Source organism: Chelon labrosus (assembly GCF_963514085.1).
Source record: "Chelon labrosus genome assembly, chromosome: 14".
NCBI classification, from domain to species: Eukaryota; Metazoa; Chordata; class Actinopteri; order Mugiliformes; family Mugilidae; genus Chelon; species Chelon labrosus.
In genome coordinates this window covers 18,102,371-18,119,693 of record NC_140347.1, presented here as the reverse complement: position 1 = coordinate 18,119,693, position 17,323 = coordinate 18,102,371, and the positions used below count along the sequence as shown (strand labels likewise).

At 39.3% G+C, this 17,323-nt stretch overlaps 2 protein-coding genes across 3 annotated transcripts; both read right to left on the bottom strand.

Moving 5' to 3' along the window:
• Positions 1-928: 928 nt before the first annotated feature.
• LOC311499678 (uncharacterized protein) lies at positions 929-14,974 on the bottom strand. The gene is made up of 25 exons (XM_084560757.1): positions 14,129-14,974; positions 13,800-13,852; positions 11,868-12,357; positions 11,598-11,650; positions 10,934-11,426; positions 10,690-10,739; positions 10,037-10,529; positions 8,642-8,670; positions 6,761-8,434; positions 5,188-5,317; positions 5,016-5,074; positions 4,839-4,937; positions 4,632-4,747; positions 4,347-4,437; positions 4,123-4,239; positions 3,947-4,034; positions 3,209-3,271; positions 3,088-3,127; positions 2,892-2,996; positions 2,703-2,803; positions 2,437-2,502; positions 2,237-2,346; positions 1,740-1,861; positions 1,379-1,504; positions 929-1,236 (listed from the first exon to the last, which is right to left on the bottom strand). Exons 1-25 carry the CDS (start codon positions 14,811-14,813, stop codon positions 1,140-1,142), a joined length of 5,550 nt encoding a protein of 1,849 aa, XP_084416883.1. The 5' UTR covers positions 14,814-14,974; the 3' UTR covers positions 929-1,139.
• A 29-nt stretch (positions 14,975-15,003) lies between these two features.
• Positions 15,004-17,168, bottom strand: LOC311499681 (uncharacterized protein; the record flags this gene model as incomplete). 2 transcript variants are annotated; one of them, XM_084560761.1, is made up of 9 exons in its annotated part: positions 16,969-17,168; positions 16,137-16,171; positions 15,905-15,941; positions 15,740-15,799; positions 15,572-15,654; positions 15,431-15,483; positions 15,320-15,341; positions 15,188-15,228; positions 15,004-15,086 (listed from the first exon to the last, which is right to left on the bottom strand). In XM_084560761.1, exons 2-9 carry the CDS (start codon positions 16,163-16,165, stop codon positions 15,025-15,027), a joined length of 387 nt encoding a protein of 128 aa, XP_084416887.1. In that variant the 5' UTR covers positions 16,166-16,171; positions 16,969-17,168. The 2 variants fall into 2 exon arrangements, with proteins under 2 accessions (XP_084416887.1, XP_084416886.1); XM_084560760.1 differs by lacking the exon at positions 15,004-15,086 and having other exon boundaries at positions 15,087-15,228.
• Positions 17,169-17,323: the final 155 nt, after the last annotated feature.

Below are 17,323 nucleotides of genomic sequence, written 5' to 3'. Positions count from 1 at the left end.
ACAGGCACCTAAGCGCCTTAGTTTGGAGCTTTTTTACACCATTTGCATTGCACCACAATCTAATAAATGAACCACTTTCACACTTAAATAATGAAAAATCCTTCAACGGATCGATCCAAATCCAATCGAGTTGACCCCCCGGGAGGTCAGGAGACCCAAACGCTGCCGTCTTCTATTTGGTCTGACAGCAGTCGTTGTTCCTGGGGGACAGAGGGAGGAACTCGTCTGCCCTCACGGCTCACTCGAGGGTGACGGTTTGGAAAGTCCACTTTGACCCCCTGACGTGGAGCCTCCCCCCCTCTTCCATCCTCTTTAGAGGCTCGTCTCTGGCCGTTTGACCTCTCGGGTGAACTCTGGACGCTGTCCATGTCACTCATGTCTTGGCTGTTTTTGGCTGAGGACTGCAGCAGGATCACAGGAACATTCAAATCTTTCAGTGTCTGCAGGGTAATAATAATAATTTGAGTAACTTTCATTTAATCTAAAGTTGCAGCTGTACATTCGGTGTAGGTGTGAGGTGTAAGTTGTCTACTGGATTGTTGTAATATTACGTTTGATTAAGTCAAAGTGGCAAAATGCCGTTCATTACCACCCAAGTTGAATTTAAACTTGTTTATGGTCTGTAATGTCCTGAGTCCTCTCCATGTCTCTTCAATACATCTCTAAGGGTCCAGTTATTTATTAATTAAAGCATCTTTCCCTTCGTTTAAATGTAAATTCTCTCACATACTGATCCTTTCTGAGGCTTTTAATGGCCATTTGCGACACATAACATATTTTACAGGTCCACAGCGCCCTCTACAGCGCAACTAAAGTATAACAGTTGACAATAAAGATACATTTCAATGTTTTATTTGCAGCTTATTCTTTTGAAGGGATGTGTAAATCAGAATATAAATAAAACACTCTTCATTAAAAAACAATGTTGCACATTTGACTTTAATTATTTTGTACAAACTAAATGAATCATGTAGTACAGCAACACAAACAATCAGCTAAAGAGAAAGGTTTGGAGTAGGATCTCCCTTTACAGAGTATACACCCAACAATGAGTGCAATAATATACCATAAATGAGTAGTGCTGTTCATTATGGTAATAACAAAGAAAGTGAATTGTGGACATATATTCCTGGTGGACATCAACAGAGGAGAGCGACGTGAATCTTTTTGACAATCTTCGTTAAGAGTTTCTTGCCCGGAGTGAACGATGCCACGATCTCTTCAATCTGCTGGATCCTGCAAATACATGAAAATATTAAATACACCTTCAGGTATCTTTAAAGAAGTAGTGAAGCTGTAACGTTCATTTATACCTACAAATAAGAGATAAAACTTGAATCTTTCTGCTCCTACCAAGAGATTACAAGTTCTCACTCACGTTGTGCTTCCAATCAGGTTTTTGAAGCTCTCCACTTGAAGGACGCAGAGTTGATTGGTCAAACTGACGGCAAAGATCACTTCAAACTTGGAAAACTTTTGTGGGCTGCTGAAGACGATGCACACTCTGAAAAAAGACAAAAAAACAAGATATTACATGATATATTGCAGCAGCTGTGTTTATGGTCAATTGTTAAAGTTCTTCTAAATGTTTAAAAAAGCAAAATGTTGCATCACTATATATTTTTATTGCTCAGTTTGAGGTTATGTCTGAGAGCCCCAAAGATTCAGCATTATCACAGCTCACTGGAGGACGTTTATTTTATCGAGAAGTGAAATGTCATATTCTGTGGAGCTCTTACTGAGAGTCAGTGCAGCTGATGTCGAGGATATTGAGCCGTAGACCTCCCCACATTTTCAGCAGACGAATCTCCTCTCCCAGCAGACGACAGCGACTCACCACCAGGCTAACGTCATTGAGCAGCTGCACACAACAGACAAAATACTTTATAGCATTTCAAGGAGGTTTTCCAGTCATCTGTCTCACTTGTGTCATACAGAAGAGAATAGCTCCTATTTAAATCAACCCAGCTGACAACTCTTTTTTCTCCCCTCACAAACATTTTTGGCTCCTTCCAGTGCTTAAAGTAATAATTCATCTCCTTTAGTTTAGAGCCAAAAGGTCTGAGCTGTCAATGAGAGCAAATACACCAAGGATAAGGAATGAGACTACGTGCTAAATTAATCCGGAAGGTGTCTACAGACTTAAAGGGCTTAAACGAGATCAGACCTAATCAAAATACGACAACATCTGGATACGAGTGCAACATACTGTAACATCATGTTCATTTTCACTCACCACTGGAACGTGTCTGCTGGTTGGATATTTTTCCACCCAGGCCGATTCTCCTTCAATGTACTGGGAGACAAGTTTGTGAACGAGGCGGGCGTGGCACCACGACTGTTTGTCTGGATGGAGAACAAAATGTGCACAAATGTTTAACCCAGAATCAGTGAAGACGTTACAAATAATAACTCATTACAGATTTAATTTCTCACCATCCAGCTCAAATTTGAAAGTGATGTGGGCTATCTTCTGTTCAGACCCACCGTCAGCTTCATTTCCTTTGAAGAGGGAGAAAGAGAAAGGTTGAAAGAGATCAGAGCACTGCTTAATGCTTAAAATAAAACAACCAGATATTCACCAAGTCTACACCCTTCTAAATACTGTATAGAGCAGAGAGCAATGCTACTGGCTGAAAAGCAGGAACCAACATTAATGTCTGAAAGTCACTTGTCACTCTCTGGTATAAAGAAAATCTTACCATGAGACTTTTCATACTCCAGCTGTAGAAACATGGTCTCGTGGAGAAAGGTGAAGACCGTGCAGTTGTCTCTCATCTCCCTCAGCTTCCATTCATTCAGCCTGAAATAAAAAAAGAAAACAAATTTTACTTTAACATCTTTGTGTACGAAACTGGCTGCATAAAACCCACTTGAATACAGAAACTGACATGTTGAGCATGTCGAGACGGATCTCCAGGTTCCTGGTCTCAGCTTTCAGCCGGTTAACATCCCTTGAGTTCTGCTTCTTTTGCATCTCCAGTTCAGATATTTGTCTGCAGCAGAATCAAACACAAACGTTTATTCATTATAGTACTATAAGCTATCTACATTCCTGTCAAACCTTCCATGAAAAGGATAACTCACCTCTCGTTATCAGCCAATGTGTCAGTGACTTTCTTCATTTCTGTAAAAAAGCACACACACAATGACTTATTCTATTCAATCAAAAACAAAAAATGAAAATAATGGCGGTATGACAAATTACCTTCCTGCAGAGATTTCAAGCTTGGTTTGTTTTCAGATCCTTTATCCTCAACTCCAGCCAGTTCTAGGAAAAGAGATAAAACATGTGAGCCGGTAACAACACATGTACTATCATGCTGTCGATTTCTCTGGTTTACTGCAGAGCTGCTGTCATTCTGAATTATTTATTTTGTGCATTCACACTAAGCAGGCATAACATTATGACCACTGACAGGAGAAGTAAATAACATTGACCATCTTGTGACATTTTAATGTTCTGCTGGGAAACTTTTGGACCTGGCATTCATGTGGATGTTACTTAGACATGTAGCACCCACCTAGACCAGACCAGGCACCCCCACCCCATAACAATGACACTCCTTGATGGCAGCAGTATGCAGCCTGACACAGGCACACACACAAAAACGCTTTAGGAACAACTCATGAAGAACAGCACAAGGTGTCGACCTGGCCTCCAAATTCACTAGATCCCAAACTGATCAAGTATCTGTGGGATGATCCACAGAGGCCCCTCCCCTCAACCCATAGGACCCAGAGGCCCCCACGAACAACATCCTGTTTCCAGACACCACAGGACACCCTCAGATGACCCATGTCCATTCTCTGATGAGTCACAACTGTTTTAGAGGCACAAGGGAGACCTACACAATATTAGGAAGGTGGTCATAATGTTATGTCTGATCGGTGTATATACAATGGGGAAAAAAAAAGAAGAGGCATCACCAACAAGCAGCCATACCAGTTTCTAATTCCCGAATACAGTCATCCAGACTTTTTATCATCTCATCTGCCTCCTCAAGGTTTCCTTTCAATTTCTGCTGCTCCTCCTATTAAATATATATAAAAAAAATAAATAAATAAAATGAAAACAACCTCCAATGCTACAGTTGAGTATTTCTGTGTGAAGGTTCTTACCAGATTAGCCTGCACAAGATTTGAATAGAGGACCTCCTTCATTTCATGCGACTGAACTTTGCTCGTTTTTCTGAAGAAGTTGTTTCTCTCTTTTAGTTTAGAACCAAAAGATTTGAGCTGTTGAATAAAGCAAATAGAGCAAGGGTTTAAGGAAATTAATTCGGATTTCTATTTGCACACCAAGTAAAGTTCACAATCCTCATATGACACTAATCTTTCAATACCTCTTTCTCCGAAGTACACTTCATCTCTTCCCACAAAGGTCTATTAACAGTCTTAAGAGGTTTGTCAAGATCCCGCAATCGAACTTTCAACCTGAAAAGATAACAAAACAGATCCGTTATTGAACTTGCAAAGTTTTGAGACAAGTTTAACTTCTAACAGTGCATCTATACAACTTCCAGTTTTAGTTTGAGATTCAAGTGTTGACAGGGCATTCAGATTTAAAGGGACCATGCCAGGTTTAACAAAAATGCTACCGTAAATGATATGACCTGAAGCGTACATACCCTTCCACCTTCTCTGTGAGGGTCAGGACGTCTGACTCGTAGACCATCTGTTTAGGACGGTTGATATGCCTGTCTTTCAGTGAATCCATTGGTGTGGTATCGGTTTCTGACAAAAGCTTAAAAAAATAAACACAATCAACAGTCACAAAACTACATCTTTCTAGATTTTCTTTTAATAACATAAATAAGATTAAGAGTTATACTTACTCTACCAGGAAGGACACTCTGTCTGGGGTTATGGATGACAAAGTCTATGTTGAAGAGTTTAAAGAACTCTAAAACTGTGATGCTACTGTCGTCCAGTTGCTGTAATCAAACCATCAAGACAATTACATAAACGTATACTTGGGATCCATTTTAAAAGTGTATCTAAACACAACCTACCTTCTGCACTTCACTGCCATAGTCTTCAAGCTGGGATTCAAACATGCTGTGTTTAAAAGCTGAAAACAAAACAAATATGTTTACCCAATGATACTAAGAACTGTGTCAGCAAACATGAAGCACTGACAAATAAAGATCTGAATTATATCCATGTGGAACCCTAAGGACTTACTTGACTCAAATGCGGCTTCACATCTCATGCTGGCTGTGTGACTACTGTTGGATGAATCTATGGTGTGTGAAGTCATACGAGCTGCACTAATGTTACTGTCACACTCTGTCACAACGTTGGACTGTAATGCCTAGCAAGAAATAAAAGAAAAAGAGGACAAAACACAATGAGAATATCTTACTATGCTGCTGCTGTTTTCATTCACTAATCAGATGCAAAAAGTTGCAGAATAAACACAACCTACAGGTTTTAAACTAAAAGCCTACTGTAAACACAATGGATTATGTTCTGTAGATCACTGGTAGGGCTTTTCAAACAACAAAGAACCCCTTCAGTTCATGCACCAGGTCTGTGTGGGAACCACCAAACCACATTTCAACAAGCATTAGTTTAATCCAGTTCTGGACGTGGCAAAACCAGACATTTATCAAATCTTCTGCAAGTTCTGCATCACTTTACTTTTCCAAGCGCATGCTTTCAGCTTCTGTTGAAATTTTAGCCCACACTGGCATGAAAAAAACCCCCCAAAAAACGTGTTTCCTTGGACAATAAGGCAGCACATTTCTTCTCCATTTTGCATATGTGTATGGATTGAACTGACTTCTGGTTCTTGCTGAAAATCAATGTACGTTTGGTCAGAACTATGTTTGCAAAATTTAACCAAATCTATTCTCTGTCGGTGAAAAAGCACTAAGAGACGTGCCTAATATGAATCATTTAATATTTAAAGGAGGTTTAAAGCTAGAAACTTTGGAAGTCCTGCAATGGAAATGTGCATTACTCCTACTTTATCACAAGAAATAAACATGGAGGAGCTTCTGAGTTTGCATCAACAGGAAATTAAAGAAAATCACAAAACGGGGCTCTTGACTAACATATATTAAAAAATACTAAAACAAATAAAAGACGTAATCGCCTACATAAACTTCTGTTAATAGGATGAGATAGTCCTTTAATTATCCCCTTTCATGTCATACTTCACGTAGTACCGTATTTTTCGGACTATAAGTCGCACTTTTTTTCATGGTTTGGCTGGCCCTGCGACTTATACTCAGGTGCAACTTATATATTAAAATATATAATTTCACGTGTTCGTTATTTTCACACTGACAGCCGCGAGAGGGCACTCTAGGCTTGTGTGCCAGTATCTGCTACTTCTTTTACTCCTGCGTAATAGCGGCGGTGCGCCGTCTATCTCTGAAGTTCGCGGAGTTGCTTAGAAGTGACACAGAGGATGAAGAATTCAATGGATTTAGTGATTTGGAGTGAGATCGAGAGTTTGGTAAACTTGTTATGTTATGTTGTTTATGCTATAGTTATCTGAATAGCTGTTAACATACCAGACACCTATTCAGCCCGTTGTTCTATTGTTAGTACTATAACTTGCCTTTCAAGATGAAATGTGTTCTTGGTCTCCGATTTTATCAAATAAATTTCCCCCAAAAATGCGACTTATAGTCCAGTGCAACTTATATATGTTTTTTTCTTCTTCATTATGCATTTTTTAGCTGGTGCGACTTATACTCTGGAGCGACTTATAGTCCGGAAAATACGGTAGTTAAATCTGACCTACCATTTCAACCATCTCAGTAGTTGTGTTTACTCCCTTTTCGTCCTCCTTTTCAAATGTGTCATCTTCGGGTAAAGGTCTCTTTCGTCTGTGGACGGTCCTAATCATGTTTTCTTCAAATACGTTGTCCTCTAGAGGCTCAGCCATTTTCAACTCTTGGGAAGGAACGCTTTCCTTTTCATAGATTTTCTGAGGACTCCTGGTGTCCAGCGCCTCTGACATATCTTCAAAGCTACCCAGCTCCTCATCGAAAATGTCGCTTATGTCGTTGTCAGTGTTGCTCGGCTGATGGCTAACATCGACGTCGACTGTCCTTGTATGTTCTGAAGTATTCGCCTTCTTCGATTCATCAGCTTTGCTTCTCTCTGGGAGCTTGGGTTTAAAGCCTCCCATGGAGAGTCTTGACATGAGCTGATTAGTCTTCAAGCTGAAAGGAGTTGTCGTGGTACCAGAGATTTGTTCGTCTTCTGTAAGACATTGAGCTTGTGTTTTATCTTCATTGTTTATTGAAGACATTTCGATTTGTGGCTCCACTTGGGGTGGACATGTGACTTTATCTTTTGAGTTTCTGTCCAGGTCATGGCCCAGCTGAGGCAAAGGTGTTGTGCAGCTTTCCAGAGGAACAGCATCTGGAGCTGCATTTATCATGTGGCTCAAACGCCTTATTTTTGTCTGGAGATCGGCTAAAGACATTCTTCTGGACTTCCTTGGACGTAATGTGTCAACATCTTGGTCGGCTGCACTGGGTGAACTTTCCATCTTCTGAGATAAAGTTGTGGATTCGGTTTCTCTCCTGGTCTCCGTTTCAGTTGAATGAAGAGAATATGGTTGATTTATGATTTCCTTACCATCAAGGTTGGCTGATCCCAGAGCTTCAACACTATGAGATGAAGTTATTTTCTTCGGATGCTCAGTGGTGGGGTCTTGTGTAGAAGAATAACATTCAGGGGGCTCTTCTGTGCATGTTTGTTCCAAGATGTAGCCTGTCTGAGCTTCAGTCATATCCATGCTTGCATTTATTAATGGACAAGCTGCCATGGTTTGATTTACTGTCTTCCCCATAACCAAACTTGGAGCCTCATACTCAGCATTTACGCCTGATTTCTGTGTTTTAAGCTGAACCACAAATCTATTTGTGTCTGTAATTTCTTGAGGAAATGGGATGTCAGTAGGCTCTGCTTTAGGATCAGCCCAGGGGTTGCTCATTTTAGACAATAAACCATGTCCTGACGAAGATCTGTTTCGACGGGGATCACAGGTAGAGGGTAAATCCATGCTTTCAGAGATGGGTAGAACATTTTGGCGAGTTAAAACAGAGTCTGATGCCAAATTACTGGCAATATTTACAGTGAGGCACTGGGTCATATCCATGGCTGCTTCATTGGCATTGAACCTCACAGTTTTCTCTCCACATTTGGGTATGAAGTCCACATTTGGGTTGAAAGCAGTGGCAATGTTTACAGTGTGACTTCGTGTCACATCCATAGCTGCGTCATTTGAAGTGAACCTCACAGTTTTCTCTCCGCCAGCAGATATGACGTCCACATTTTGGTGCGACTGCAGTTGTAAATCACTCATGATGTTCACCGTGTGACTTCTTGTTACATCCATACAGGCGTCATCAGCAGAAAACCTGACTGTTCTTTCTCTGTAGTCATCTTCAGCATCAAACTTGACCTGAGAAAGACAGCCACGAAGAAATGATCAGATTTTTATGGAACAGCGTTTTGCCACAATGCTAAAAACTCAAAAGTATGTGATACCACAAATTACAGTATAGACCTAACAAAAACCTGTCAAATTTAATAAAGTTGTTACTGACTGGTGCAGCCATTAGCTCATATAGAGGATGTAAGAACAATGTAAGAGAATGTTTAAACTCACCTGAGGCCTTTGCATATTTGTTTCCACACCTAAACACAGTGAATGAAAGAACATTCAGAGTTAAACCGGCTCTCTCTCATGAGAATTCAAATATCGAGCACAATCATCTGATACACCCAGTAAGTTTTGGTCAATACAGTCTTTGTTTTCTGTGGCTCAACACATAATTATACTATTTTGACAACCAAATTTTTAGTGGGTTTGCTTGATTGACACCTCTGTGTCAATCCAGTTTAACAGCACAACAATCTACTTCCTCCAAAATGATCGTTCAGTTGAGTTACCAACTTTCTGACACCGTTTTAACAAAAAAAACAACAACAGAGCATTATAACCAGTGTTGGGCACGTTACTTTTAAAAAGTAATTAGTTATAGTTATTAGTTACTTCTCCCAAAATGTAACTGAGTTAGTAACTGAATTACTCCACTATAAAAGTAAGTAGTTACCAGGGAAAGTAACTATTGCGTTAAAAAAAAAAAAAGAAGTTTAAATACGTTTAAGAATTAGATTTTTTTTTCTGAGCGTAATGTACACTTCACATGTACGTTCTTGCCTTTTTACCTTAATGAGGTTAAAGTAGTGCCTATACTTCCACCTTGAAAACGGTAACCTTGAAAACTTCCTGCTGCTGTTAGGCTCCACAACGAGCACTCCTAATATGTGCAATATACCTATTATTTATTATATCTGTGTCATTTCTGCATGCTGTTGCAAACAGCAATTTCCCCATTGTGGGATAAATAAAGGTTTTTCTTATTCTTATTGCTGCAGGCTACCTCTGATTGCTTGTGTGATACTGCCATGCGCGCGGTTTTGTGTAAACAACAACTGCCCAACTGAACACTGCCCTGCCGCTGATTGGCTTACCATTTTACCCTACCTTAGCCAATCATCATCACTTATGTGGCTACCACCCCCACCCAGGGTATATGCAGGATTCACAGAGATGAATTTACTACCTTTTACTACCTTTTACTACCTTTCACTACCGCGCGGACACCCTGCCCACCCCACCTGGGGGGGGGGACACACCTTCGCAGCTCTTGTGGCTGGCTGACAGCACAAGTATCGCACCACATTTAACTGTTGGTAACGGCGTTGTAACGGAGGAAATAGTAATTAGTTAGATTACTCATTACTGAAAAAAATAACGGCGTTAGTAACGTCATTAATCCCATCACTGATTATAACAGAATCTTTAACAGAAGATTTAATGCTGGACTGTCATATTAGAATGCATTTGTTTACAGTAGTGTACCTACTGAACTGGCAAGTGAATGTATTATAACTTATATTATCAGATAAGGTTCAAGTGAAATTTTGTATTGGTTACAAGTCTTACATCAGAGTTTTTACTCGTCAAAGAAATAAGAAAGGTTTGTGATTTCCATACCTTTCCAGTTGGATGGTCCTCTGGTCTGTTGCTGTGAAGTCGTCTCTGGTCTCTTCAGATTACCACTTTGGGGGTACATGCCTTGTGCAGGAAAAAGACACCGAAGAGGATCATCTGCACCGGAGATTTCCATAATGCGGCCTGTCTGAGCTTCTGTCATGTCCATGCTTACGTCGTCTTCAGGACAGATTGTATCCCCATGAGAGAATGGCGGGGCAGCCTCACCTCCTGGTTTCTTCACAGGAAGATCTGATACTAAATTACTGGCAATATTTACAGTGAGGCACTGGGTCATATCCATGGCTGCATCGTTTGCACTGAACCTCACAGTTTTCTCTCCACATGTGGGCAAAAAGTCTACATTCAGGTCCGACTGCAGTTTTAAATTTGTGGAAATGTTCACAGTGTGACTTTGTGTCACATCCATACAGCCATCATCTGCAGAGAACCTCACTGTCCTCTCTCTGTAGTCGTCCTCAGAGTCAAGTTTGTCCTGTAGAAGCATTAATGGTTCATAATTATAAAATAATCTTAGTATTTTAGGGTCACAGTGAATGTTAAGAATGTACAGGACATACCAGCTATAATATACTAACTAAAGGATATGTTTAAAAAAAAAAAAAAAAAAAAAGGAAGTGCATATTTAATCTCACCTGGTATCTCGGCGCCTTTGTCCTTATAGGTTTCAACGTGGTTTCCATACCTACACATGGAGATGGGCAATGAATAATTTTTGTTATAAAAATTAATTATTACCAATGTTTTGTTGCGTTTTTGGGTTCGTATTCTAATTTTTAAAAACTATCACAAAGTCTCCCAAAGTTGCGTTGACTGTTCTTTTTGTTTTTTAGTCGTCAGTTCAGTTGAGTCAAAAGTAAACTTGTAGGATTTCCATACCTTTCCAGTTGGATGGTCCTCTGGTCTGTTGATGTGAAGTCATCTCTGGTCTCTTCAGATTACCACTTTGGGGGTACATGCTTTGTGCAGGAAAAAGACACTGAAGAGGATCATCGGTACCTGAGATTTCCATAATGCGGCCTGTCTGAGCTTCTGTCATGTCCATGCTTACGTCGTCTTCAGGACAGATTGTATTGCCATGAGAGAATGGCGGGACAGCCTCACTTTCTGGTTTCTTCACAGGAAGATCTGAAACTAAATTACTGGCAATATTTACAGTGAGGCACTGGGTCATATCCATGGCCGCATCGTTTGCATCAAACCTCACAGTTTTCTCTCCACATGTGGGTAAAAAGTCCACATTCTGGGGCGAATACAGTTTTAAATCAGTGGCAATGTTCACAGTGTGACTTCGTGTCACATCCATACAGGCATCATCTGCAGAGAACCTCACTGTCCTCTCTCTGTAGTCGTCCTCAGAGTCAAGTTTGTCCTTTAATAAAAAGAAAAGTGTGAGTATTATTCTATTATCTCTATTATTATAGAGACCTGTTATTATTTTAGGGCCACAATGAGTTCAGTACATTACTCATTAAAAGTGAAGCTGCATGATAATTAATCTGCCAAGTGCAAAAAATAAAAAAACGTGAATATTTAATCTCACCTGATGTATTTGCACCCGTTTCTTTAAAGATGGCTTCAATGACGTTTCCTCACCTAAATGTGGAGATGGAGGAATTACATGAAAAGTAGATCGGATAAAGAAATCAGGTCATAATGATCAGTCAGAAAATCTTTTTTTAAAGCCACATTACCAAAATAATTATTATTTTAAATATTTTGTTGAATTGTTTGGTCTCCAACTCTTACATTTTGATACTTTCAATCTTTTTCATCGTCTTCATTTCAACTAGAAGGTTTGCGGTTTTCATACCTTTTTGGCTCGATGATCCTTGTGCTTCCCTGCTCTGCGGTCCTGAAGAAATATCTGCTTTCTTCAGACTATCACTGTGGGCGTACATGTCTTGTGAGGGAAAAAGAAACTGGAAAGGATCATCTGACCCGGTGAGCCCTATAACGTGTCCAGTTTGAGTTTCTGTCATGTCCATGCTCGCGTCATCTTTAGGACACACCGTACTTCTATTAGCTTCACTGGCATCAGTCCTTGGTGTTTTCATCTGGAACAGGGAGTGGTTTGTGTTGGCAGATTCTTTGGAGGATGGTTCCATAGTAGGTTTCATTTTGGTAAACAGCGGTTTGCCCCCGGGGTCACTTGGTCCTGAACTATTTGCTGACATTTTTTCAGATACTGTTGGACCACTGGCAATGTTCACTGTGTGACTCTGAGTCATGTCCATGAACTCGCCATCTGCAGTGAAGATTATAGTTTTCTCTCTGCATTCGTCGTTTGCATCAAAGCTGACCTGAAGAACAAAAGACAAAAACACTTTGTTACTCCATACGCTCTAAAGATAGAAAAAAATAGAGTAATAGTAAGGAAAAAAATAGTAGAGCATTTTTGAAAACTATACAGAGGCGTCAACCAACAGTAAAATCAGACCTGCAAACTCCTCAGCGAAAAAAAGGTGACAGTGGCTCGACTTTTTTTTTTTCTTTTTTTTTTGTGATTTTAATATACAGATGACACATTTCTCAGCGTGACTTAACTGCTCCAAAAAGACTTACCTCGAATTTAACCCTCTGGGATCTAGAGTATAATTGGCCGTTTTTTTACTACTTTTGGTTTTACCTTTATATTTCATCTTAAAAACAGTTTACCTTGCCTTGTTGGGTGTCATTCTTTTCAGCACAACCTCGCATGTGTGACTACACAGTTATTTTTTTATTCTGGCATACTGTATTAACACAGTGGACCTAAAACCACACTAAAAACATAAAATCCGAGTAGGAAAAACCTAGATTTTTCACTGTGAAAACCACAAACATATTTAACGAACCATTTTTATAACTTAGAATGCAAATCTAAACTGTAAATTTCAAAAGCTTATATAAAAATTTAGCAAACAACAAAGTTATTTACAGCTATTTACATTGAAATACAGGAAATGCATCAGGCGTTTTTTGCACAACTATTTGGAACCATCTGCAAAACTATCAGGCGTCACAATAAGTAATGTCTAATAAGTAAGGTAAGTAAATAAGTAAGGTCACAAATGTCTCAAATCTCAAAACTCGTTTCTCTCTCTCTTCAACCTTCGTCACTCCATAGATTGTATATAGCGTCACTCCCACCAATTTTCCCTCGTCCTTAGCAACTATTACCATATAATTTTCTAATTGGCTGATGTGATGCATTTTTCCACCAATAGGAAAGAGGGTGTCATGTTTTTTTTTTCTCGATCACCGCTTGCTAGCGTTTTCCTTTTCGCCGTATCTTACTGAACTAAACGCGCAACAAATATGATGACAATATTCAGGAAAAAGCATGCCGTATATTAGTTTTCATAAGTCCACTTTTACCTGGCCTATCAACACAATTTAAAAACTGGTATATAGTTTGAAGTTAGCACTTTCTGCACAAATTGAAACGAAGTCTCAGTGAGACTTCGTCTTGCTGCTACGTCGTCTTAAACTGGTCATGTGATTTGAAGCAAGTGCTAAGATTCCGATTGGCCCAGAGAAATGTCAATTATATGAATGATCCAATGTTTTCGCAATTCTAGACCGCATGGCATGCAGATGAAGGGCAGCCCAGACCCCCCCCCCCCCGGAAAAAAAAAAAACTCTCCGGTTCTACGCGATTCACGTGAATGACCCAATTCACCAAGAAAACGGCGATTGTCGCCGAAAAGCGACAACTTTGCAGGTATGTAAAATAAAGTTGAAAAAGTGAGCTCAAACTTACCTTCTGCCTTTGATGAGGTGCAGGTAGAGGAGGGTTTATCAGGGATTTCTTTTCTGATTTTGGAAAATAAAATGTAGTTAGATAGCTTTTAAACTTGTATTAAATCAAGAAAATATTGCAGGAGAAAGGAACAGATTTGGAATTACTGAAGTAGCAGAGGCCAAAACATGGTGACTTGTGGTCCCTGCGAGTGCTTGCTATTACTTGCTGACTATTACTATTTTTGCACAGATATGCAGAATTTATTTTTTTAAATTCGACAAAGTTCTTCCAGAACCAAAGAATGCATTATAAATCTGAGTAGTACTGTAATATTAGACATTTCATACCTTTTGGGTTGGTTGATCCTAAGGTTTTACTGCTCTGGCTGGCCTTCGTCATCTGCGATGCTCTTCTGTCAGAGTGGGCGTACATTTCTTGAGTGGGAAAGAGACACTTGAAAGGATCGTCATCCTCATTGACTCCCAGAATGCGTCCCGTCTGAGCTTCAGTCATATCCATGTTTGTATCATCTCCTGGACAGAGTGAACCTCCATAAGAGGATTCTCTCATCTTCCTGGTGTTATTTAGTGACTGTGGAGCCAGATTTTCTTTATCCACATCAGCTCTCTGCGTTTTATTCTGAGCCAGGGGGGTGTTTGTTTCCACAAAGGATGGTCCACCCGGGGGCGTCGTTCTGGTGATCACAGCATCGGTGCTTGGGCCACTTGGTTTAAAGAGATTTGAGAGGAAGTTTTCAAATCCAGGATCCAAACAAGGCACTGACGTGGATATGTTTTTCTTCTCTACACAGAAATCCATGTTTCTGCCCGACCCACTCATCATGTTCAAAGTCTGACTTAGAGTCACATCCTTGGATCCATCATCCACAGTAAACATCACTCCTTTATCTCCACCAGTTGGTAAAATGTCATAGTTTTGAAGAGAAATATCTCCAAGCAACTCTCCATCACTGGCAATGTTTATAGTGTGACTCTGAGTCATGTCCATGAAAGCATCATCCGTAGAAAACATAACTGTTTTCTCCCCCAAGTTGGTGTCAAAGTTGACCTAGCAAAGTTGAAATAAACATGTCAATGAACGATGACTAAACAACACAGTTTAGATTACAAAAACAAAATCCAGTGATAACTCATTATAATAATGTTATAGTCTAAAATATAAATATACCAAACTAATTTAACCATTTGGTGGCTGTGACAGCTGTAGGAAACATCAGAGACGTTTAGCTTACCTTATCCCTTTGTTGTGAAGCATGTAGAGGAGCTTTCAACAGGGTTTCCATACCTAAATTTGGAGATCTGAGTTTAGTAATGGAAATCTTTCACTGTAACAGCTGTGAGAGTTTGCTAGTAACGGTTTAAGATTGAAATTAAATAAATTCCTACCCATGATTTGGCTCCCATCTTCAGCAACTGCCAGCTGGACTCTTTATGGAAGAAAACAGAGTATTTATGTTACAATAGAGAAATGCAAAATGCAGCTGAACTGGCAAATCTTGAAGGGTAACAACACCTTACCTATTTTGTATAGTTGCTGCAACTGTGGAATAACACACACACAAAAAATAATAATTACAAAGCGGCTTGTAAATGACAGCACAGTTGTATATATATTAATACATTACATACTTGGAGTAAGGTCCTGTAAAGGATTTTGTCCAGGAGAGCCATTTTTAACGTCCCTATAAAGGAAAAGAATACTGGTTAGATTAAAATATCAGCATCCTTGTGTAAGAAAATGAAGCCTGGGTTGTATTTCTTGTGACTCACTTGGAAAACAGGAGAACATCATTGGCAGGGGCAAAACTGACTCTCCTCGAATTCCTCTTTTCCACCACTTTGACACATTCCACCTTAGTGAAGAGGTAAGAAGAGGTAAATGATATAACTGACAGCTCAACTCTTCCTCTAAATCTCAAATTCAAGCAGTTCATTTACCACATTTTCCTGTTGCTCTGGGTCCGGGAACCTGGCTGATTTCCGTGGTGCTTTCAAAATCTGCGCAATCAAATAAATACATAAGTGGTCATTCGTTTGTACTTGAGGAGTAAAGAGTATATATATATAACAATATTTGTCTAAACAAGTTTATGTCACACTCACTGAGGAAATGCGCCGCTTGGAAAATGTGCTGCCTTCACTGTAACAATGAACGGGAATTAGTATTCAGCTGGTGGGAGTTGTCATTACATGGAATGTACTAAGTAATAGCCACATAACAACACATTATATCAACATGAAGCGTAATGATGCTATAAACTGCTAAATGATGCTTTGAGGGTCATGCATGTTGCACAAATGACTGCTTTCTTTAAACAGCACAGTTTTCACTCACATATTCCTGGTAGGATCCAGAGGCTCCATCTTCAACTGTAAGAATATAAAGATAATATTTTACACACAATAAATGAAATAATAAATCACAGCTTCTGCAGAATACACTCACTTGCCATTTTGTTAGGCACACTAGCAAAAACAAATTCATTGTAATTTGCACTAAATCTCAGCGTCATTAAAGTTATAATATTCAGCATTTGTTTAAAATAACAGCTGTTGATTCAGCAGGATGTGGTTTGTAGTAACACACATGTTTCTATTATTTTGACACCACCATTTTAGTCAGTGTGCCCAGCTAAAAGCAGTAACAACTGTTTAATTCAATCCAGTTTAAAAACACACCACAAACTACATCCTGCAAAAAATGATCATACAGTTGATTTTCCACCATAAACTGAGCATTATAACAGTCATGAAGGTAGGTAGTGTTATAATAGGATGCACTCATTTTCACTTGTGTGAATATAGAACTGGCAAGTGAATTTAATTGAAATACTTCATGAATGGCGACATTTAGGCTCAACATTGAATTAATAACCAAAAATATTATTATGTGTTATGTGTTATAAGAGTACAAACTGCTGTCAGGTTGACTGTTAACGACTATTACACAGAAAACACTAAGTTTGTTAAATGGTAAAAACATAACTGCGTTAATTTACAACTAAACATATCTGTACAATAACCGACGACATAAAAGGTGAAATTTCCAACTAAAAACACGACGTTAGCTTGATAACGAAATAACTTCCCTTCGTCAAATATACAGCACCTATTTCAGTGTACAAATCTTGACTTTTTTTTACAGAAACAAGCAAATGTTTACTTACCTCCCTAGCGAAGACAAAACACTGGATATTTAGTTAGCTCTAACGTCACTATTAGCTTGCCATTCATGAAGTTAAGAAGAAAACAACTGAAAACCGAAGAAACATGACAGCGGACACACCACAGTTGTTGTGTGTTGTATCACCCCGCGTTTTGCGGCGCATACGTTAACTTTTGAATTTCTCCGCATGCGCAGTGGAGTCCTACCTATGGCGTTTATTTCACAAATGCTTGTTGTTTTTTTAAGCTTATTTCGATTACTGACTTCATGATTAACCCAATTAAAAAAAATAATAATGCCGATTAAAATTTGTAATATATATAATTTTAGCTAGAGTAATCATTAGCAGGAAATGA

What these genes read in the sequence shown, in the direction of transcription:
- LOC311499678 (XM_084560757.1), bottom strand. Translation starts at nt 14,813, where the DNA reads ATGTTTTCTACGGATGATGCTTTCATGGACATGACTCAGAGTCACACT. An exon ending in TGAAGCCGCATTTGAGTCAA is followed by an intron (nt 5,075 to 5,187) that starts GTAAGTCCTTAG and finishes TTTTGTTTTCAG; the next exon opens with CTTTTAAACACAGCATGTTT. An exon ending in CGTCTCGACATGCTCAACAT is followed by an intron (nt 2,804 to 2,891) that starts GTCAGTTTCTGT and finishes TTTTTATTTCAG; the next exon opens with GCTGAATGAATGGAAGCTGA.